Source organism: Vidua chalybeata, chromosome 21, assembly GCF_026979565.1.
Source record: "Vidua chalybeata isolate OUT-0048 chromosome 21, bVidCha1 merged haplotype, whole genome shotgun sequence".
NCBI lineage: Eukaryota > Metazoa > Chordata > Aves > Passeriformes > Viduidae > Vidua > Vidua chalybeata.
In genome coordinates this window covers 5,079,938-5,104,455 of record NC_071550.1, presented here as the reverse complement: position 1 = coordinate 5,104,455, position 24,518 = coordinate 5,079,938, and the positions used below count along the sequence as shown (strand labels likewise).

Below are 24,518 nucleotides of genomic sequence, written 5' to 3'. Positions count from 1 at the left end.
TATTTTTAGCATATGCCTCCTGTAATTCTCATGCAGCAATACAATAAAAGACTCATTATTCTTGAATATTAAGAACATTTGAAGACTTTCTACTACCTCATTCCCCAGTAAGTTTGATTCTGTTTCCTCACAAGATTATTTGTTTACATACTGTCATTAATAACAAAAATTGTAGTAGGGGAATTAATAGCTAATTTTTACCTCTGATCATAACTTCTCCTCCCATATCTTTTTTTTTTTAAACACTCTCATTCACTTTCATAGGCAAAAAGGAATTAAAGTGAAGATCATGAATACATTACAGTGTTCAATTTCTAAATTACTTTTTTAGATTCCATGGTTTAACAACTTCAAATTATAAAAATAATTAACGAGATGATGAGCCCTTCACAGGCTCGGCTGAGTCCCATATGGCACTCCAGTGCTGGCAGAATACACGGGAATTCAGACCACAGATCCTCAGAGACCTACAATAAAGCTATATGCAAATCTTAACAGTCTCCAGGCAAATTAATAATGAAAGAAAATGCATAAAATACAGGCTACCACTGCAAGAGCCTTCCAGAAAACAGAGATGAGTAGAAAATACCAAAGCAATTCAGCATCTGTTGACTCAGCCAGTACTGATGAGGATCAGCTTCCCACACAAAACTTGTCAGCAAGTCAGTGAAACCCTAAGTTAATGACACTAAACAAATATCCCCGGTTATATATGGAACACAGGACACCAACCTTTCCCTTCCTGCAGCAGAGACAAGGAGCACTCACAGCAGCATGGAGCACAGAGGGATGGGGCAGGGACACCATCTCTGCCAGGTTTACACTCACACGATGCTGTGGCTTCGCTGGTTGTTTTCTGAGTGAACCTTCCATTGCCCCACACATCCGGTTCTTGGTAACAAAGCTATTTATGATCATGTGCATTTGTCATGCAGATCACCTCTTCAGCCACACATGCTTAATTTCATTTTACCCTTCAAGTATTAAATAAATTCCTCTCAACCTTTTCACCAGGATGCCTAAACAGGCATGATTTCTGCTTGAGTTGAATAATAAATAGCCCAGAGAAAAAAAGTCATCTTACTTGCCCATCTCCATCTTCCTTTCATTGCCATCCCCTAAACACATTTTTCCATAAAGCCCTCAAGGTTAACTATGCTATCTCTTCCATTCACCTGGTAACTTGATCTAGCTAGGAGACCACAAAAAGAAATATAAGATTCTTTACTGCATCATTAGGAAACTGAATGTATTTCAAACCTGTGTGAAGGGGAATTGACAGAAAGCAAATGTGGAAACAAACTATGTTTTAGGTTGAAATACCTTTTATGTTGCTAGATAAACTCACCTCTACTGCGCTGCCTGTTTCAATAGATATTATGAATAAAGCAGGTTTTGGGCCATATTTCAGCCTTGAAATGCTTAACCTCCTTCAGCATTTTGCTGAATCTGGAAAGCAAAATAAGTTCTAATATTTATGCCAATTTTAATTTGGGTAGAAAATAACATTGTCCCAGTATAATAGCAAGGCCCTTTGCACAGCCTTGTAATTTTGTTTCAGACACCAACCACACTCACCCCCACCCAAAAAACCACCATCCACAAACTCAAGAGTGACCCTTCCTGCTAATTAATCTGGGGTGCTGTCCCACAGGCAGGTTTTGGCCATACCTTAACCCTACCCGGATAAAAACCTGACTTAATTCAAACAAGAAGCACTTCTGAGAAAAACCATGAGCAGCTGGCACAAAGGCCAGCACCTGGAGAGCAACATGAATATTCCAGCTGCTCTGAGGCATGGCCAGTCCTGGGAGCACAACCAGATCAGCAGGGCTGACAGGGAACCAATTTGATTGCAACATCTCACTAAAAGATCCACCTACAGCAGAGCTGCACAGGAACATCCCCACTCGTGAAAGAGGCGAGCTTTGAACTGGCGAAGGTTCAACCTCCTTGTAGAGAAGGTGATCAACACCAGACTAAAACAGCACTGGGTTAGAGCCCATGGCAGTGAACAGCAGCAAAGCCAACACCAAGCTCCCAAAGCAGGGCTGGGAGGGAGAGTGGCTCTCTGGGCAGCAACAGGTCGGCAAGAGGCCACCTGTGCCTGCTGGAGAGGTCACTGGGAGTACAGCCACGCTCCCGCCGCGGTGACCCACTTTAACAAACACCTATTATGGAAGCCTTGCAAAAGCCAGCACGTGGTTCACGGGCAGAAGCACAACCGATGTCATTGACTGCCAAGGCATTCACACACACACTCTCAGTGCCTACAACGTCTCCTTCTCTCTGCTGACAGCTCAAACTGTGAAGTGAAACTGCTCCTTTTGCAGCAGCCAGAAGGTTCTGAGTCAGAGGCCACAGAAGCAGTGGAGCTCCAGGAGCAGGTGATCCTACAAGAAACCTCCTGGTCCTGCTCCCAAGGGCTGCTCTTGCCACTGCAGCAAAGAGCCTCCCTCACCAGAGCCCCAAACTCTCCACCACCCTCCCCATCCTGGGGTCAAACCAAGCCTCCTCCTCCTCCTCCCCCTACGCCTTCGTATCCCGCAAAGGATGTGGTGAAGCAGAACTTGTAGTCCCTTCCATAGCAACAGGGCAAGTAACTGTGCTAACACAGCAGCCAGGAAGGAAGGTGAGAGGGGATGTACCATCTGAGAGAGGATGTGGTTGCTGGTACTGCAGCAGCTCAGAAAGATGCTGAAAGAGGACAGATAACAGAGAGGAGTGATTAATTCTGGGGAGGAAGGCAGGAGGATGTGATCAGTTCAGCTGCAGCAGGACAGAGCTGATGAGCAGCAGGTGATTAAGAGAAACAGCAACTGAGCCAATTAGTGGACAGTGAGGGACAAATAAGACTACCCTTTGTTTTTTCTGGAACAAGGCAGTTTTTGATGGTAAATTATTTAGGTTACATGTCCTAGACTGCGTGGACAGAAGTGTATCCATCATGGAGCATTAGGTGCTATTTTGGTTTTATTCAAACAGGTACCTAAAAAGGCCATAGTGAGGCACCACGTGCTGTTATCAGTGGGAGATCCTTCTAAAGATAATGTTGCATCTCTTGAAAAAGGAAATGTGCTTCTTAGAGGTGTCACAGTTTCATGCTCTTGAAAATGAATTTTATAGCTCTCTTTGAGTAAGGAAAAGGCAAGGCTCAAAAATCACCATTTCAATGTCCAAGGACACTTTTCATAGATGGCCACGATGCAGCAGAGATTCATTTCCTTCAAATAAATTTATACACTTTGAGGTTTGAGGCACTGCATGACTTTGCCACAATGAGAACCATCTGTCACCAGCAGCCCATTCAGAAAGGAACACTTCTTTTCAAACCTACAATTCTGCTTATAAAACACACTCAAGAAACCCCAGAACAAGACACAGTTTTGTTTCAAAATACATTATAATGTGCAAATTACAACCCAGGATGTAAGAAAGCTCTTAAGGAACAAGATAATAAGAGAGAAACTTCAACTAATGCCAGATGTTAAGTTGGACTATTTTTATTGAAGGACTGAGTGCATTTCAACCTTTTCATGCACTTGTTCAGTTATTTAAATTGGAGACAAACATGCACATGCTACTTCTTTTGGTGATTCCAGTGCAATTCAAGTGATCTAAGTGAACTTGTTTGTACTAGGTATGAGGATAAACAGCAGAATCCAGACTTTAAAATCCAGACTCATTAGCTAAGCAAAGGTTCATAACTACTAAAATCTACTGGGGCCACAGAGATGATGCATCTCTACCATTAGAATTAATTATACCCACAAATCTCATTAAAAAAAAAAAAACAAACAAGAAACAAAGAAACAAAACAAAGCAATGCTAGCCTCCTCCTTCTGCTCATCCTGGGGGAACAGGAATGGGATAAAGATTTGGTTTTTGCTGACAGTATCCAGAGCTGCAGCCTGAAAGCTGCAAAGACCCACAGGGATTCACTGTTCCGTGCACTATAAACAAGAACTTTGAAAATGAGCAGATCCTCCTGGTTTGTGGGGCTCTGCTGCTAGGAGGGTATAAATCAGAGCAGAGCTCCAGATCCGAGCTGCCTCCCCCAGGAGTTGCAGCATGGTAACAATGCTAAATATACGCTGCTGTTGTTCCAGGAAGGTTTTTCAGTTGACAAATGTTGCAACTTTTCACTGCTCCCCAGCACCATCCCACTTCCCTGATTTAATACACACCCATTCGTTTCTTCTGAAATTATTTGAACAAATGCAATTTTAGAACTAATTCCCAGCAAATCTTTCGCTGTCTGGCCACATCTTGGATTAACTGTTGACTGATTTTCATCCTCTTTTTTTTTCCCCAGTCTGCAAAGCTCTCCCTTAATAATACCAGCTGTTAAAACAAAGATCAACAAGAGCTCTTGCCCACGGTTTCCCCTTTGGGCAGCTGTGTACTGATTATTAAAAATGAGCCATAGAGGGTTCCTGCTTATTGCATGGCATGGATAACTACAATAGAAAGCCAAACAGGCCTGCTGATCCATTTAAAAGAATACACACAAAATAGACAATTCTGCCCTCTTATCCAAAACCATACTGAATCACAACAGCAGAATCTTATCCACAAGAACAATACTTCAAACTGTACCAGTCTGTGGGAATGTTTTTTCTTTGTAAATTAGCTTTTTGCCCAACTTCACCACAAACCAATGCCATACTGGTTTCATCATGTAAAATACCCAAGTTGTTTTATGCATTCTCAAAGTCAAAATTTATTCATTAGTATCAAACATTTTTGAATGATTCAGCTCTGAGCACACAGTTGGAGATTAGGAAAGGGGTTTGGGGGGATTAATTTGATTTTTTTTTTTAATATCACCACTTAAAAACAATCAGTAACATTATTACAGTTTGCAAATAAAAGTCCTTGGTCTCCCTCTATCAAAATTAGCCCAAAAAGATAAGTTAAAAAAACAGCAAAGGTCTTGTCAGGTATGCCTGGTATTCTCAACAGCAAAACTTGTAATCTCCACTAAATAAATCCCCTGGTGGGTGTAGAACTGAGCCCGTGTGCAAAGCTCTTTTCTACACACGTTAATGCAAAGATGTATTTATTCACTAAACACAACAGCCTTTACTCCTGATACTCCTTTTCACCTCCTCCCCTGGCTGTGAAGCCAGAACTGACCAAACCCCAGTGCAGGCACCATGTCCTTCCAGGATGTTTATGCAGACACTCAGAAAAGAAAAATGCTGTAAAAATCACTAATTCTCCTTAGCTTGAGGCTGACTCCTGGAATCCCTGGAGTAATGGCAATAACTAGGGTTAAAAAAATAAGCTCCCCCACTTCAGAGTGTTCTAAACCCTTCCTAAAGTTCAAAAGAAAATTAAAGATCTGAACTGTTTCCTCCTCTCATTTCCAAATTAAATGGAACAAACTGCTGAAAAACTTTGTAGATGGGGTTCAAAAAGCCTTTAATACCTCAAATACCATGATATGACAAATACAATCCTAGATTTTTCAAGAGCCACTTCACATTCAAGACCAAATAAAATTATTGCTATGCCTGAAGTATGTCTCTCTGCCATTGCATTCCATTTTTAAACTAGAAATTAGATTAGGTGCTTCCACTGTGACCAAGAAATAGTGAAGTTTCCAGAACAGGAAGTTTATCAGAGATATATGCAACTCAGAAATCTAATACAATGGATAGAACAACAATGTGTATAACATTTAAAAGGTCTGCAAACAACAAAGTTAGTCGCTTCAAAATATGCTAACAAACATATTCAAAGTGCATTTCATAATTCAGAATTATCTATTCATACACTCCACTCTGTGGAGTGGACTCAAGCTACACTGGCAGAAAATGAATAAATTCTGGAACTAGGCCAGAAATATAAGCAAAGAGCCAAAAGAAAGCTGTGGAGATTCTATGCCTTAAATCCATCTGTTAGGGGTTCTCACACAGTTTTATTACAATAAAACCTGGCCCTTCATGTAGCTGTAAAAATGAGAACCAAGACAGTCCTCTAACATCCTGTCACGTATTTTTCTTTTACCCAATACCTTTCTCCTCTCAGTTTTTCACTGATAAAGATTCAGGGAAGAACTTAACCCCAGCTGTATCTGCACTCTGCAATGTCCTAGAGTCAGGCCGTTTAGCTCAATTTTGAAAAAAACATTGTTTCAGTCTGATCCCACTTGCATAAAATATTCAGACTTCAAGCTGATCCTTGCCATGCTTCTCCTCATCTACAAAAGACAACATCACCCTTACAGCCACAGAATTACCAAGCTAAAATATGGTCAGACCAAAACTAATGTGGCAGCTCTACACATCTTGCTAAGATTGGAAACATCCACCTGTGCTTCAAAGCATGAATTGCTACTGATAATAATTCTTCAATTACTTCAGTCTCTTATCCTTTGGAGGAAGAGAGCATATCTTTCTATTCTCAAATGCTCACTTCTGTGACATTTCTATGAAGTTTATCCTCGGGTAACAGCTCCCATTAACGACAGTGTGAGCTTGTGTTACATCAAAGTTTAAATCTGAGGAAAAGTAATCGCATTTCCTTTAACTGAATAATCACTGTACAAAGCCTCTCAAAGTCCACTGGGTCTCCCCCTTCTCCCAACAGAAGCTTCTCTCAGCTCTCAGTACTAAGACTGCAGCAAAACTAAATGAATGCATCAAAGTAGGTGGAATAAAAAGGGGGAAACATTGTGCAAAATGCTGACCCACCAGAAGGATACAAAGCATTTGTTCAGTGGTGACAATAAATAATTTAATCTGAGGCAAATTACCAAACAAACATCAATTAAATTACATGCTAGACTACAAGAGAAAGTTCTCCCACACACATTTCAGGTTTGCAGAGTCAATAGAGCAGCACAATGCACCCAGAATTGTGACAGAGTCATTCGGGCTGCTCACTCAGGGATGCTTGACATTCTCCACAGTACAGATGACAATTGCAAGAATCTAAAGAGAGAGGTAAATTTAACTCCATCACACTAAACAAACATTCACACAAGAAGAATAAAAAGACCACGTGTCACCCAGCCTTGTAAAAAGTAAGGAATCAGAGTTCCCTACCCCATAAATGAAACTCATGAAACGTGCAGGAGTTTACAGCACAATTGTCTCTACCACCCATCAATTTTAAATGCCCGAGCACCTGACCAGAGAGCATTTGAAGCAAGTTGTAGCAGCAGCAAAGACTCCCCAGTCTAACAGCAGGCTCGTTGTGCTGAGTGCTGCCTTTACTCCAACAGCTCCAGCCCTGGGCCCAGCTCTCAGAAATCAGAGACACATGGGGAACCACAGCGCGGCGAGCGAGGCTCGGCGGCTTGCTGCCCGTGCCACAAGGATGCTGCAGGATGGCCACGCTCCCAGCCCCAGCAGACAAAGCTCAAGTTCACTCTGCTGACCATGCTGTGCCAGCCAAGACAACCTAAAATTACAGTTTCTAGAAAGTAGGGCAGCTACAGACTGCCCAAACCTTTCTGTCTGGCTCCCTGCACAGCCTCCAGCCTCTCAAAGAAAAACAGTCAGAACATTTTATGGAAATAAATCAACAATTACAGTTTCTTTTGACCAATATGGTTTGGAAACCTAAGCATTAGGAATAAATGACATTTTGGCATCCTGAGCTAGAAGAGCAACATCCTTTGATCCTTTAAGTAAGGACTGCTCCTCTCAGCAAGGATATTCTGCTCCTAAGCTGGATAGGCAAGTCTAGCTGAGCAAAAGGGGTAATCCAGTTTTCTTGTGACTACAATCTCATTTCCTTAGGTTCCAAAAACACATGTGAATATTTTATAACTCATGCTATAACAATGATGATACTATGATACAGATTTCAAGCTTTCATTGCACTTGAAGAAATAAAGATCTTTACAATTCTAATGGAAATTACATAAGTAAACAGCCTCCTATTAATACAGTTTTCAGACAAGGTTGTGAAGAAAATCACGACCCAATTTAAAGCAGTGCTTATTGGAGCCAAGATTAAAAACCACACTTGGGTCACACCAGTCTGACCACTTGCCTGTGCTCACCCCATCATCTAGAACTACATATTTGCCTAAATCCAGGAACAGTGAAACAAGGAACAGCATGGAACACTGGATTTTTTAGCTTTCACTAAAATATTTGGTTCATCCTCTAACTAAAATCATCTACTTTAAGACCTTGAAAATTGACTTGTAAAGTTTTAAACATTTAGTAGTTGTTGACAACAATTCATATCCCTCTCCAGCTGCCAGGCAGAATATTGGTTTTGAGGAGGAACGTGTTGTCTCACCAGACAAAGACAAAAAAAAAGGTTTAATGTCATATCAGTTCTACTGTGGCATTTAAATAGTAACTTCAAATACACATAAAATCAAGCTGAGGCTGCATCCAGCCTTATTAAAACCACATTATGTTACAAGCACCATAAAGTCACCCCAGGACATTTACCTAACTGCAAAGGCAAATATTTTTGCAACATAAATCCTACACGTAAAACCATGCAATAAACATATCAGCATCTAGATAAAGGCACTAATAGGAGGCTCATATAATCAGCTATACAGTAAAACCTAGAGCACAATCAAGCTCCAAGACAATTAATACTACCAGGAAAAGCTCTAACTTTCCCAAGGCCAGGATGCACAACCTTTCTGAAGTACAGACCTCCAAATTCTTTATAAAGCTGGTAAGGCTACGGCAAGCAGACAAGAATTTAAAACTCTCTTTTAAGGAGTTTAGAGCCAACAAAGCTCCTGGTATTTTAGTGCCATTGCAGGCTCTTTAACACTGCAGGCATTTAGAAGCAGCAGCAAATTAATATGCTGCACCAACTCATTTGGTGAACAATCTCATTCAGATCTTAAGCTGCTTGTCCGGGGTTCTGAATGTGTGAGCAGGCTGAAAAAATCTGAGGCGCCGCAGATATTTCCTGAAAGGGTGCTACAGTTTTTCAAGTGTAAAGCTGCTTGCTGTACTTTGGACTGGTTACTGGGACAGCAATAAAAAGCATTCTTGTGTCTTGAGGGCAAACAAAACCAAGACCACCACACCACATATATCATGATGTGCTTAGTCAAAGGACTAACACAAACCATGGTTAAATGTTATTAAAATCTTTGTCATGGAGAGCTGCTGGTTAAGTTTAGGTCAGTGTGACAACATAGTGTGTATTACAGGAATATTTCTTAATTAATTGGTTTATAAGGACTCTGTAATAGCAAAGTATGCTGCTCACAGAGCACATGGGGTGGAACTTTGTGACTAAAACTTGCAGATATGTCATCCTGATTTCCACTCTTCTCACGTTCCTGGAAGATCATGTGGAAGGCTATCACAACACCACCAACAAATAAACACAGGGAATGCTTACATTACAACCTGCTCCTTGTGTTTTCCTATCACGGCAATAACAAACCATGAAGCATCAAAAGAGGATGGCAAGCACAGCACTGCTCTTTTCTGACACTGTTGTGGGAGGAAGTCTAACAAATGCTTGTCATTTCCACAAAGTAATGGATTCCCCAACTCTGGCATAAACAGTGCCCACAAATTGCACACAAATCTGTCACAAATTCACTTATTCACAAGAAGAATGATTCTCCATTTAACATCAGCAGATGATAACAGCACTAACATCAAACACAGCCAGCTCACAGATAAAAGTGCTGCAAACAGCTTAAGAGCAGACTGACATCTCACAAGAGAACCATAAATTCAGGTCAGCTCATTGCTGTGCTGTTCAGCAGAGGAACGTGGAACAATGTGATGTGCACAGTAAGATGTTGGTCACTTGGGCTCACTGTTTCCTGCAGCGAAAGAAAAACTGCAGCTCACGTTCAGTGCAACTTCTGCAAACTTGCTGCAACTGGACAAGCCTGCAAGGTGGAGATCAGGCCACTCCACTCAGGAAACAATCTCCCTTTCTGGTAACATCCAAAGGATTCACAGTGCAACAGTCTCCAAAGACCCATGAAGCTGATTCCTACATTATTTTTGCACAGGGCCATGTAGGGCACCTCACAATCACATCTTTAAGGAGTAATTCACTCCTCAAATTAAAAGAAAACACACACATTCCATCCTCCCTTTATCAGGGATGCATGAATATCACCCCCACACAACTTCAGAAGTCTCGATTTGGGAGGGTTTTAAGCAGATGCCATTAAATATTGATGTTGTATTTCATTTTTTGCATGACTATTTATTTGAAGAGAATTAATTAGTATATTGAAAAACCTCTTTGAAATGTGGCTGTCAGACATGAATACTTTTCATAACATCCAGGGAACACTGCAATACCCAAAATAAATTGTACTATCAGCTTGCTATATTGCTTCTCAAATCAGAAGATACAATAAAATAGATTCCCTCTATTTTTAGGTTGGTCCAAGACTACAGTAACTATTCAATAGTTACAATTTCACAATACAGGAGAACTTCCAGAACAAACAGGAGCACAAGAGAAATTGCCATATTCTACCCAAGACCAGAAGGGTCATGAGATGGGAGAGGCTGAGGATTTCCACATCCTTGAGTGTCTTGTGCTCCATCCTTCCAATCTTTCTTGTCTTTAATTCATGTCAGATAATTTGCAAGACAGGGACCATCAGTGCCTGGATTGCACAGTGCTGACCCAGCACAAGGGGGTGGGATCTCCAGCAAAAAATGCTGCCAACAAATCCAAGTTCATGAAACAAACAAATATTTAAATTAAAAAAAAAAAATAAAAGCCCAAACAAACCAAAACAAGAGGCTTCTGGAACAGTACAATACTTTAAGCACTGCACTTACTAAATAAAAGCAGAAACCCAAGCATTACAAGGATTGACATCTTAAAAATGACACTGAGGCATTCCTCAAAAGTCTTGCTGGATGGACTTCCAAATAATTTATTACTGAAATGAGACAGCACTAGCAATTTACTCAAAAGTGGAAGATATTAAAGGGCAAGTCCTTATTTTTGTGGAAGAAACACCTACCTTTAGATGTTACAGCTCATCAGAGCAAATGAAAACTCATCACCTCAAAACACTTTTTTAAAATTTGCAAATATCTTGCTGTTTTATTACGTTGCCATGTCACCATCAGCAAATCTCTCTCCAGTGCTCTGGGTCTCCCAGAATAAGTCATTTCACTGACCTACAGGACCCTTGCTAAATGTGACACTCCTGACATGGCACTCAAGTCTGTGAGAGGTTATCACACTGCTCTTTAGGCAGCATCTTTGGAAACAAATGTTGCAAATTCTAAAGTACATGGTGATAAGATAAATCTTACGGGTAATGCAAGAAAGGCAAAACAAACTGGTTTTGAGAATAAATAATCTACTCATGGGAAATAAGATGCATGGGGGGACATGGGAAAATAATGGGATAGTTAAAAAAAAACTTGCCGTGCTGCAGAACATTAGAAAAGTAAAGTTTTTCTTTAGCAGAGGTCAAGACTAAGGTGTAAGGCATCTGCACAACAATGTGTCAGCCTTCCTCTTCTTCCCCTTTCCCTCTTCCTCATATCTATGCTTTGTTTACTTCAGATCTCATCCATTATAAGGCTGCAGCTCTGCCTGTTGGATTAAAGAGCGCTCAAACACACAAGAAATGCTTTTTGTTAGAAGAACAAACAGGAACCTCCTGTCCAACCTTTGACTTCAATGGGCCTGAGCTACTGATCTTCACACAGCAACTGCAGCTTCTGGGCTCAGTTCCCTGAACATCCCATGACTCCCCAACCATTTTATCACACAGGGATAGAGCAGTTGCTTGATGAGCAGTTGAATCATTTAAAAAATATGAAAGAGGATACTGACTTGAATCTACAAGATGCTTTATCTGCCAAGCAGGGAAAGCAAGTTTGGCCTCTGAACCAGACTGATTCAGAGAGGAAGAGGAAAACAAATGTGTGTTTATCTGCCTACAAAGAAGGCAGGGAAAGAAAGAAAATGTCTCACAAATTGACAAGAACATCCCCTCCCACGGTGAGGACAACGAGGTCACTCAGTGCTCTACAGTTGTTCCAATGACAATACCTTCCACTTAAAATAGTTTTTGGAAGCTACAACTCTGGTCCAAAGGTTGAATCAAAACTGCTCCCAGCCAAGGAAGGGAAAATAAAGGGTTTGTTTTTCACAAACCCTGAAGTCCAAATCCACCTCTTCACATTTTTGGCTGCTAATTCATGGCCTGAACTGGTAGGCCAAGAAGCACGAGGACCAGTGAAGTTCATGCTATGGGAGAAGATTTGGGCAGAGCATCTCTGAAGCCAGAGGCTTGAGATGACAGCACCTGCCAGTTTCCATCAGGGACATTCAGAATTCACAGACAAATTCTCTGACTAAGAACCACCCTAAAACACTCCAGCTTTCATGAAGTCCTCAGGCCTTATGGATATACTTATAAAGGATTCCGACATTCTGGAAAAATAAAATTACTGCTTACCTGGCTTGGTCTGCAGAGTGAGATGGACCAAGACAAAGTGAGAACTAAGAGCAAGACAGAACATGTCATGTGGGCTCCTCACTTTTGTTTTTTGAGTACTTTTGTACATGAATGACATCCATAACAAGCAGTAGCACATCTAACAAGGCTACTGGCACTTTGTGGTTAGTTCTTGTTTATGAGCATTTACTATACCAACTAAAGCTCAGTGATCAAGTTTCATTGCTCCTCCAAGTTAAAGTAAAATTCCAAATAAAACTGAATACAACCATGACATTTTTATCCTTACAAAATTCATGCAGATTATGGACTCTGCAAATGCACACAAGCAAACACAATCTTAACCTTTTGTAAAATGAAGACATAACACAATATGCATAAGATCCCACATTTCCTCTATAGTGACTGTTGGTTTAAAAGTGGTGTATTTCCTGGCTTTAAGAGGCCTAATTCTACTAATTTGGTATTTGTAACCATATCTAATTTTGGAACAGCTATGGAATACATATACAAAGGAGAGAAAACAAGTTCTAAATGCAGTGCCATGAATAGAGCTGTATAGCTCATTCATCTTTTCTTCCCTAAGAGAATCTGAGCATTAAGCATTGTACCACACAAAGAAAATGTATTATGGTCCCCTTTTTAAGGGTAATTTGTGCCTGTAGCTTTTTTTCTGTTATTTTTGGGTTCATCTTCTGATTATTTTCAAAATTCTCCTATCCACGAAAGCCTCTTGAAGTGCATTAGGGCTTACACACTAGTCCCAGACTGTTTAATTTAGCCCTAATACCTTGAGGAAGCTTCAGGATGGATTGCTGCTGTTCTGATTAAAGAATCAATCCCACCCCCTGCCAGGAAGGTTGGATGGATGCCTTGCACCCAGAGGGAAATCAGTAGTGCTCCACTGACCAGCACCTCTCAAACACCACATGTGTCAATACATCATGAATGAAACCCCCAAACACTTCATTCTTACATCCTAACTGTAAAAAGTGGGTCTCAATTTCCATTTTGACATTTTTCACTTGTTCAACTCTCCTAGTGTGGATTCTGGCTTTTGATACCTCTGTCACTATTCCATTCATTTCTGTTCCCAGAGATTAACCCACAAGCAAACCACAGAAGACTACACCAAGCCAACAGCAGATTCAAGTCAATACAAATGTCCATAATTGTGTGCATGAAACCCATAAATATCATGTAGAATGTCTTCTGACCTCTGTGTGAATGGAGCACACCATTCTGTCATGCTGTTCCCAACCATCGAGTACTTCAACTCAACTGCTAATAGCCAAGTGAAATATTTATATTTGTATTGTTTAGTTCAGAAAAGGTTTTTGTTAGTGGAACAATTCAACACACTCCCTTGACCATTAAATGTTGGCACTGTGTACCTTTCTGTTCAAGACTAAGTATTTTCCAAGAGTGACAACTATGCAGACCCAGTCTCCAATGATGCCTAAATTAGGTGCATGTGTTTCAAAACAGCACGTTTGCTAGCTAAAATTGTAGTTTTCCAACAATTACAGCTTTCCTATATCAAGATTGTTTCGTGTCAATCATATTGAACCTCTGGAAAATGAGCTTTCAGCAATTTTATATGTAATACAAGTATAAGGATGATACAGACAAGAATCAGAATAGGAACCACAATGAAAAAAACAAAAAAAACAAAACAAAAAAAAAAAAAAAAAAAAACCAAAAAAAAACACCAGCCAACCAACCAACAGTTTTCCAGAGGAGGAGGTGGTGAGGAGATGCTCACACATACCAGGAATGGGTGCAAGCTCCCACCCCCTCTACCCCCTTCCAGGGTGGTCTCCTTGGCTACTCCAGTGCATCTCAGAAGGACACATGCAGCCACACAGCCAGAGACACTTGATTTTATCTTTAAATAGAGCTGGAACCTAGCTAGCCCCCCCTCTTCCAAAAATAAGGCTGTAAATCCCCAGGGCACTGATTTAGACAGGCACCAAGTCACACATGTCATGTGAGATGCATTCTCACTACCTAAAGGGTTGCCTGGTGCAATTTTGGGTTTCAGGTAAAGCATGCAACCATAACCTGTGATGGGTGCCTTGGTCCTGGGGCTCAGGCTGGCAGTGCTTTGGGAGGATGGAGCCTCTCAGATCAGCTGATGATGGTAACCTTCAGCAAAGCAGTAAAGGAACCCCTAACCAGTATTTCCATCACTGAAACATTTGCTTAGGAGTTGTTTTGCACACCAAAACCTGAAGCAGAGCTGTGCAGTTTTTCAGCTTTTGCGTGTTAACTCACAAACACATGCCAAAAGTGTCCTGTGCAAAACCCAGATGTTTCACAGCTCCAAAGACTTGTAAGGAAATAAACGCTCTTGACCAGCACAGAACCCTTTCCTCTCACCCTTTATTTTTAGGCTTTTCCAGTGACTACATGAGCAAAAGGATCTCAGACTGTTATGAGAGGCAGCCAGGATGGGTGAAAAAATATTTATATAGTGCTCTATTGCAGCTCTCCCTGTTCATCCACTACCAGTTTTAATTTTACTACAGCAAAACCCGAGTTAAACACTCTTAAAGACAGCCACTCCTGTAAGACCCACATTTGACAGATCAACAGCCCTCAAGAGGGCAAGAAATATTTCTCTTCCCCATTTAACTTTTGAGAAAACACACTTTCATTCACTTCCTGCTCCATGCCAATCATTTTTTTTCTTTTTGTAAATACAAGATAAAAGTGCTAAAGCATTTCTCCCTGCCTCAAAGAGTATAATGCAAAGCAAAAAATATTATCTAAACACATTTTCAACTTATTTGCTAAAAAATTCTTTCAGGCTTTCTGCACAGAATGAGTGAATGAAAAACAACAGTGCACACAATTCTGGATGAAGCTTTTATTTGGGGATGTTGTCAAATATTCTTCCACAGTAAGTAAAGATGCAAAATGCAACCGCAGAAATCAATGTATATACATTGTAACCAGTATGTCAACTCCACTTAAACACAACATGAAAAAAATACACATAAAATAGCAATACTACAAAGCCAAAAGAGGACTGCTAGGTCTCTGCACTACTTTTCTATTTTACTTCTTATCTAGTCTTCATCCTTTGCTCCTTGCTTATTCCTTCCCCTTGTGCACCCACTATACTTTCTCCTGATCCCATCAAACTCTTGACTTGCCATTCCTAATGCACTAATCCCACTGCACATCCAGTCTGACAGCAAGTCACAATCCCACCTGTCCTGCCCAGAGCCCAGCCCTGCTCTATGTGCTTTTATCCAAGCTGTTTCCTTGTTACTGACCGGTTCCTTGTTTTCCTTGTTTAAATTAATTTCCTTCGTTCTACTAGTCCTCCTTCACTCACTGTCAGAACTGCCAATTTGAATTATCTCTTCTCAAATGACCCTCTCCATCATCCCTGGCACTTCCATCACAGGAACAATTCCTAGACCGGCAGACCCAACTGTCTGTAACATGATATGATGATCTCCAGTCCTCCCTCTCCAGAGTCTCCTGAACCAGGTGGTTTCCTCTCTGACCACACACCTCACTCACCCCCAGGTGAGTGTAACAAGAACCAGTCCATGAGGACAGAAGAACCGGTTTGCTGCTATAAACAAAGAATAAAAGTGGTCAGAGGGATCTTTACCTTGACTTGGTGCAGTCATGCTTTCCATCCTCCTCTCCCCCTGCTCACTGACCCGTTCTGCTCCCCCATAACAGCCCAGATCCCACCCAGCAGAGCTGTCCTCCAGCCAGCTTCTGCCTCTGTGCCACCGAGTGCCACCAAAAGAGCCTGAGAGCAGAGGAGGCTGCCCAGCTCCACCCTGGCCTTCAGCAGCCCTGGCATGGGGAGTCTGGCTGCTCTCCTGCAAGGACCAGACTGAGCCTTCAATTATTCTGTGGGTGACCTCATCTTGCCCCACAAAAATCCCTCCAAGGCCAAAACATAGCCAGCACCCAGGAAGATTTGGTCAATAACATCTTCACTGAGTACAGGCAACGTGGTATTTTTCCAAGGACTTACAGGTTTGCCTAATTGAGGAATATTTTCTCAACAAGAGCAGCAGGCATATCCCTGTTCAACAGCTTCTGTCTGCCAAATTTCAAAACCTTGCTCCAATGAATGGGAACACTACAGCTTTCCAAAACCAAAGAGGCATCGTGTTCAGCATGTGCAATACACAGGCCCTGGTAACAACCCAGTGATCCCAACTGCTCTGAAACACAAAAAGCAAGAGGCAGACACAGAAAGAGGAAAACTGCAGCCTGAGCAACCTAACAGGGAAAAAAAATTAAGCAGCAGAAAACAGATTATTTGAATAAAAATGTTAAATATATTCTCAATAAGAAGGGCTGCCAGCTCAGTCTAGAAGAGTCTGAGACAGAGAAAACTGTCCAAGGCATCAAATAAGCAATTTCTTGGTGTTAATTGGAGAAAAATCTCCAAGAATAAGGAATATGCTCAGAATCCCTGCAAGACAATCCTTCTCCTGTCACATAGGTAGCACTCCTTTATCTGCACAGCCACAGACTCAGAGCATTGAAATTAATTTTTGAACTATAAAATGAATAATTTATGAGAGAAATTGTACCTGCTATTCCCAGAGGAGTAAATCTAAACACTACAAACTACCCTTCCCCTTCAGGGAAGGAATGGTACCGGCAGCACTTACACCAGCCCCACTGCAAGGGCAGAACTGAAGGTTTTACTTTATAAAAACACTTCACGTCCCAAACAAGAAGCACTTGAAAAACACTGAATAAGAGATGGCCAAGTGACACGTTTAATGGAAAAAAATCTATATTGTTTCAGCTACAACAAGAAGAATAATCCACTCTGGGATTTCCTCAGGATTAAGGATATCTGGGTGATTTGGTAGCTCATTGGGAGCCATCCTTTTGAACCAGACATTAATTCCCAAGTGACTCCTTTTCAAGTTTTATTGCTTTACAGGGTTTCCGAGGGCATCTGGGAAATTGCTGTTGTTCTTTTGATTGTTTTGCCAATTAGGCTGACTCTTCCTCACATAAATTAAGGACAACATTCAACAGAACTGCTTCTTTACATGGTTTACAACATGATCTGCTTCAGTGATCAGCAATGAACACCAGGCAAACAATATTTCATTCTTGCACTTTACTTACAGAAGAGTTAATCTAGAAGCCCTTCTACAGTTTTTTCCCATTTTTGGATGCAAGAAGAAACATTTTATTTAATTATGCCAACAAGCCATTCTTAATAAACTGAGCCAAAAGAAATTATTGACCAGGTTAATAAAGTTGTCTCCAGACAGAGTGATAATGTTCAATTCCAAAGGGATGCAAACCACCTCACCACACCTGCCTGAGAAGACTAAAAACCATATATCCTTCACATACATACACGATATATGTACACCACTTTTCCACTCCTTTGTGTTTTAGAGCCAAAGCCATTGACTGAAAAGAATGGCAAAGACTGCAATACACCAAGAGACAACAGTGTTTACCAATTTAACCGGTTTACTGTTTTCAGGAAAAAAAAAATAGAAAAGCAGAGTTTCTAGGGGTGAAAGGAAGAGAATTTTCATCTGAAGTGTACAATCATACTGAAGGGGGAAGTTATTTTAAAATATTTACATGAACACTAAGGAAACTCAACAAACCATTGGATTTTGACAGCTGGACTGGATTCAATGTAGAACCAATCTCAGCAGCAGTATTTCAAACAGGATGAAAGTGAATTTCCAAAAATTCATTAGCAGGTTACGTGTCCAGCAATCAAAGGCAATAATGTAAAGCAGGTTATTAAGTTACGGTGTCACAGTGCAACAGTGGCTCCTACTCTTTATGCGGAACTCAGCTTTTGAAATTCAGCTTTAAAAGAGTGTTTTACAGCTTTTGAAATTCTGCCCTAAAAGAATGTTTCACAACATGAGTACACTAATGAGCTGCAAAGAGACCAGAAAAACATCGGCTCATGTTTGACTGCCTTCCCCATATGGTTCAAGGAAGCGGGGGATCTCGAGGAGCCACGATACGGCTGGAAGGGAAAACACTGAATTCTGCAAGTCTTGACTCACGCTGAAAGAGCGTAAATCCCCCATTCTTTAATGAATAGGTAGGAAATACGAGAATAGGTGGTTTGACAATATTATAAAAATCCTCTTTCTTCAAGCAAGTCAGAATTGTAAACGAAATTACTCAGACATTCAAACATTAAAATCCCAGCAGCTCTTCAGGTACCAAAAGGGAATATTTCCACTCCTGGTGCCTGCAGGTACCAAGGGGTGAAGCAGGGACTTCTCACAAAACCCCATTATCCTCCCAGCCTGCGAGCAGCAGGGCAGCCCCCACACAACACATCATCCTAAAGTTTAAAAAATCCTCTTTTTAAGCTGACGGAAAGGACTCTGATGGCACTAAGTTGACACTGCACGAGCACAGAGGCTGCAGCAGCCCCGAATCCCACCCTGAGCTGGGCATGCACACAAAGGTGTGAGCTGCAGAATGCAGATACTCCGTAATGACTCAGCTTCTATAAACTATTTCTCACTCACTAATCTGCATGTACGGGCTGACCACTTAAAACAGCGAGTGAAATAAGGGGATATTAATGTCAGACAATTTCGCTACCTCAAATAACTATGTCCAAATAATTATGCAAAATACTAAACTAATACTACTTAACTAATAAAAAGTGTGTTTTGCTTTGAAGTGCCCATCTCTAGCACTCTACGTACAACTTTTACTAAGAGCTTTAGAATAACCAAGCAAAAATTATAAATATTATGCATTCGTTACTGACCTCAGCCTTTCACTGTATTTGCTCTTAGGGTGCTTTTAGAGTATATTTTTGTGGGTGAAATTCCAGACTCCTTGAAATATACAAAAGTTTTAACATGTTACTAAACAGGAACCAAGTTTCTATGAAATTGACACACACAAAAAAAAGAGTCGGGGATACCCAGCTCTGCTTCTGGGAGTAGTCTGAACGTCATCAAGTAAGTTTCGCAGCAAATTTAGAATAAAATAGACGTTTCAGAAGAGTATTTGCCATCACCACAGGAGAAGATTGTCTAAGCTGCGAACGATTCACCCACCCACCTGTGAAGGTTAGGCCCATAATGGAAACTCTCAGCTCATCAGAGTTAACCCATGACTTATCATGCAAAACTAATTACTTGCGTCCTTTTCCCATCAGACACCATCTCCTTTTCTTTTAAGTCTTGGAAAACAACACTTAACACGCAACCCCAAAGAGCTTGGGGGGTGAGGGCTGTAGGAGGTGTGAGAATGGGATGGGTGGGATGACACACAATTTCTATTGTCTGCAATCAGCTACAGGGCTGCATACAATAAAACTGGATGTTGGCTCAAGGATCAACACATCAAACCTAGATCCAGCTCTGCAGATGCTCTTACAAGCAGAAGATAACAGACTTTTCAACTGAGATCACATTTGACTACTACACACACTATGCAATGCCACAAAGGTCAAAATCACCCAGGTACTCCAGATGGTTTCCAAATGTGAGTCACCACCACATGCAACACCCATACATTGCAAATACCATTGAAGAACAATGCTGCATTCAAGCAAATTGCAGAAATGCAAGATTACAGCTGTTTAAACACAAATTCTGCTGATGAAATAGAGGCCCGAGTACTGAAAGAGGAAACGATTTAGCAGTTACAAATAGCAAGGGGGCCTTCAAGTTCTCCGAGTTGCAGCTATGTGGAATGAACTTTAAAAGACAAAAAACCCTCAAACATATCCACAAACCATGTGTTTTCATAGTAAAGCATACTGGAACACCCTATAAACAAAAGGTGTGGTCCCCAAAGTATTGCTTCCGTCAGGAGTTGGCCAACAGAGCCCCTCACATTCCGGCAGCAAATTAAGACCCGTGCAAATACTGAATATCCACCTTCTCACAGGCTGAAAGGACAGTGACAGCTGTTAGCAGCCACCCAGCTTTCACAAAGGTCAAGGAAAAACTTGATTAAATCACCTCCCTCTCCAGGCTTTTTTTTTTTAATTTTACACTGAATGTGGAAAAAAATCCCACAGCGACAAACCCACAGTGTCTGCACCTCTGAAACATTCATAACAAAAAGATAAAACTTTCCACATTCGATCACTTGGCCACCTGAACCTGATGTGCTGTGGCAGTGCTCTGAAAAGGCAGAATTTTTCCTGGACTACCTAACCACAAATTTACACCTAACTCCCCCAGACTACATCCTATACCAAATGTCATACTCAAGAAAGTTCATTCCATTCAATACACCAGCCACAGCCTTTTCTACCCTGAACTTTTTAATTCAACAAGACCCAAAGCGCTGAGGTCGGTTTCAGCTCAGTCTGCAATGTAATCCCACTTGTTTCAAGGGCTTCATACCACACAAAAGGACACTGGTGGGAAGTGTGACACACTCTTATGATTTTACCCGCTAAAGTACCCTTCAGAAGACCTGTGGGTGCCATGCTCCTTGTTCTTTCCCATTAGACAAGAGAGGAAAAAGGTGAAGGAGATCCCAGTGTGCTTTCACAGCTCGTTGTCCCCAAAGAGCAGCACTGAAGGTACAAGTCGGGTCTGTGCACCCCTACATAACCTTTACTTATCACTTCCACTTAAGTTTTTAGAAAACACTGCCAGTTTTCAAGAATCAGACGTGAAATAAATATGTACTACACCTCTACTTGTCAGCCCTTAATGCACACTTGAACCCAGGTGAAAAACAAAATGTTTTGGTGCTGTGCCTGCACTTTGTCCTTAAGCCACTGCCTCCTCCTCAGCTCCTGAATGTTTGGAGTACAACAGGCAGGAAGAATTCTGCAGGGCTTGGGTGGACAGAAGCTGCAAGCAGGGTTACATGAGACCTCCAGGTTTTGTTCTGCAACACCGGATTGCTGGGAGGCCCCAGACGATCTCATTATCCCCAGCATTCCACCTCATACAGGACAGAAATGCTGCATTAGGACATCTAATAATTCTGCTGGTTATGGGTTCTTTTACAATCACAGGGACAATCTTGAGATGTTACTCAAAGTCCAGAATCAAGTGCAATATCAGAAGGAAGTCTACAATAGGATTTGCAACCCAAAGGCACAGGATGCACTCACAGCACAGCACAAGGCTAAAAGCCTGTTTTGGGAATAACTCACACGTTGCCAAAGGGATTTTATTGCTTCTGAAGTATGAGGCTTTCTGCAACCAGCCTTTTTCTCCCCCAAGGAATGAACAGAAATTCTACGTAACTCCAAGCACATTAACATTCTATGAGCTCTAAAAAGCAAGCTGATTTTACTTATTTGCTAAATTTAAAGGGTGAATCATGAACACGCATGCAGCCTAGTAGATCAGAGACACAGAGTGCAAGTCAAGCCTGATCAAACACTGCTGATTTTTCTAGCAAATTTCTGAACTACAGTTAAAAACACTTGCTTTTGCCTCAACTTTCAGCCCTTCAAACCACATGAGTCACATGTAGAACAGGCATTTGCTGCTTACCACACCTGCTCCTGAAAACCCATAAAAAAAAAAAAGAGAACTGAGTTCTAAAGTAAATGGAAATTTAATTTTGTTTAAAAAAGAAATGCCATTATCAACAAAAGAAAACGGCATATATTAAATACAGGTTGTTTGTGTGGTTTCCTTTCCAGCAGAAGGGAGAACACAGAGTGAGAAATCAGTTTTTGCCTAAATACCCAGAGCACTGGAAACCGACATGTTTTCAGAGCTCTGCCCAAATTAAAATGGAATAACTCCTGTCAAATTTGTAGCTAGAATCATTCATTCTCTTGATCCAACCCTTTTCCTCCAGTAACTTACTACATTTCTCAGAGTGCTACACTCAGGACTTGAAAAAATGATACTTTGATGCTGCTGAAGACAACTTCAGAAACAAAAATATCAGATTAAAAATGTTACAAAAGCAATTTGTAACTGTTGCAGAAGACATATATAGCTGCACACACTCCTACAAATATTACATAAAAGAAGAACTATTTATAGGTTCTACTCTCTACTACCATTCTGGTTCTGAAACACCTCGGTATTGCTTGCAGTTTTAGGAGGGGAGGAAAAAAAAAGTTCATTTATTGAGAATTCAGAATTTATTTTCCAGTGTGAAAATTGTCAGATTATACTGCCTCTTTCTTTAATTCCACGCTAACTATACAATCTCCTCCCAAAGCATCCAAGACGCAGAAAAAGGAGGCAACTGCAGGTTCTCCCAGAAACATTCCCATGCAGCAGAGCTGTTTATATACTGATGAATCAATATAGCATCACTACACTATTTCACCAGCATTTATCACCTTTTTTTCCTATGGCTTATAAAACCACACCAAAATAACCTCTCTCAGTCAGCAATTGCTCCCTAATTTACTGCATAGGTCTAAGCAGATCTGGCTAAAACATGACTCCAATGTCACAGCAAAACGGGATGCTGCACTGCCTGCCAGAGCGGGCCGGGAATGCACCCAGAAGGACAGCAATTAGCACATCTAAAAGAACCATTTCTACAGCAGGCAGCTCAAAAGCTCAGATGTATTTTCATCTCAACTCGCGCCGGTTACCCGCCACAAACACATGACTACAGGAGAGAATCCTGCAGTGCTTTACAATCCAGATGACCCTCTGCCACTTATTCTTGACTTCTTCATTCAAAACACCGTTTCCGTCTCCCTCTTCCCCCTCCACCCGAGCACAGATTTGTCCCAGGATGTTCCTTGTGCCACCACTCAGGGAAGAGCCGCTCCACAGCCTCCTGTCCGCGGGTACCAGCCCGCCCAGACCCAGCAGGTTTGCTCCATGCTCCACCATCAAACATGGCTGCACCATGTCCTCTTTGTGATTGAATATGTGGAACAGCTCTTCTGCCTTCCCAGACCTCTTTCATCTCCCTTCCCTTATTTCTTCTCATTGGCGAGGGACCGTTTCACATCGCTATTGCCCACTTCTCTTTGCTTTTAACAGTCCGATATTTTCCATTAACGTTCCACCGTAAACCAAATGCATTTATACTTTCCAGGTTCTCCTCAAAAGCATCAAAGAGCTTTATACATTGAGACCCTCTAGCACCATTAAAGCCTGCTTTATTTACACACAACACAAAACTCTTCTCGTAAAAATCTCCGTCCTTCAGATCCAGCGTGGAGAGAAGCCCCTTAACAGCAGCGACAGGAAATTTTATCATCTGGCTTTTCTTCCCTGCAGCTCCCTCTCCTGAAACCGGACCCCCTGTCCATAGATCCACCTCAGAGCCTCCCGCAGCAGCCACACACAAAACCCACCCCACGCTCCGCTGCGAGCCTCCCTCCGCTCCCCAGCCGCCGCCGCTTCTTTTGTGCTATGGAGCTTTTTTTTTAAAAATTAATTCCTTCAGTAAAATTAAATGAAACTCCCGAACCTCCGCTGGGGTTTCCCTGCAGAGGCTGCACATGTAACTTTCCGGAGCGGGGGGACCCCCGGGCTGAGCTGTGCCGAGGTGCCGGCGCGGAGCGGACCCGGCTCCCCGCACCGGCCCGGGGCACGGACCGTTATGCCCCGGTGCGGCTCCCGCAGCCCCGCTCCCCCCGCGCCCGCACTCACCCACAGCTCCGTGCCCCAGCTCATGGCTCCGCCGGCGCTGAGGGGCGGGCGGGGAGCGCTGGGGGTGCCGCTGTCCCCTGGCTGTGTCTGCTCGCCCTCGGGAGGGCCGTGCCCGGCGGTGCGAGCGGAGCGGGCGGGACGGGCGCTGCTCACCGCCGCTCCCGCCTCATCGCGCCGCAAAATGGCCCGGGCGGCGCGGGGCGGGGGGGCGACTGACAGCTCCGGGCCGCGCAGGCGCGGAGCCGCCGCGGCTGGCGCGGGGGGGCGGCCCCGCCGGCGGAGCGCAGGCGCGGCCCGGCCGTGAGGGGAGCGGGGCCGCGGGGAAAAGGGGATCGGCGGGGAAAAGGGGGATCAGTGGGGAGCGGGGCCGTCGGGAAAGGGGATCAGTGGGGAAAAGGGGGGTCAGTGGGGACCAGTGGGGATCGGCGGGGAAAAGGGGGATCAGTGGGGAGCGGGGCCGTCGGGAAAGGGGATCAGTGGGGAAAAGGGGGATCAGTGGGGAAAAAGGGGTCAGTGGGGAGCGGGGCCGTGGGGAAAAGGGG

General features: G+C 42.4%; 1 protein-coding gene across 9 annotated transcripts in view; it reads right to left on the bottom strand.

Annotated features, from left to right (window-relative positions):
* FNBP1 (formin binding protein 1) overlaps positions 1-24,167 on the bottom strand; it is an 89,598-nt gene extending 65,431 nt beyond the window's left edge. For all 9 annotated transcript variants that reach the window (XM_053961972.1, XM_053961973.1, XM_053961981.1 and 6 more), the window contains exon 1: positions 23,977-24,167. In XM_053961972.1, the coding sequence (XP_053817947.1) occupies positions 23,977-24,000 (24 nt within the window). In that variant the 5' untranslated portion in view covers positions 24,001-24,167. The remainder of the gene's footprint in view (positions 1-23,976) is intronic.
* Between the last annotated feature and the right edge of the window lie 351 nt (positions 24,168-24,518).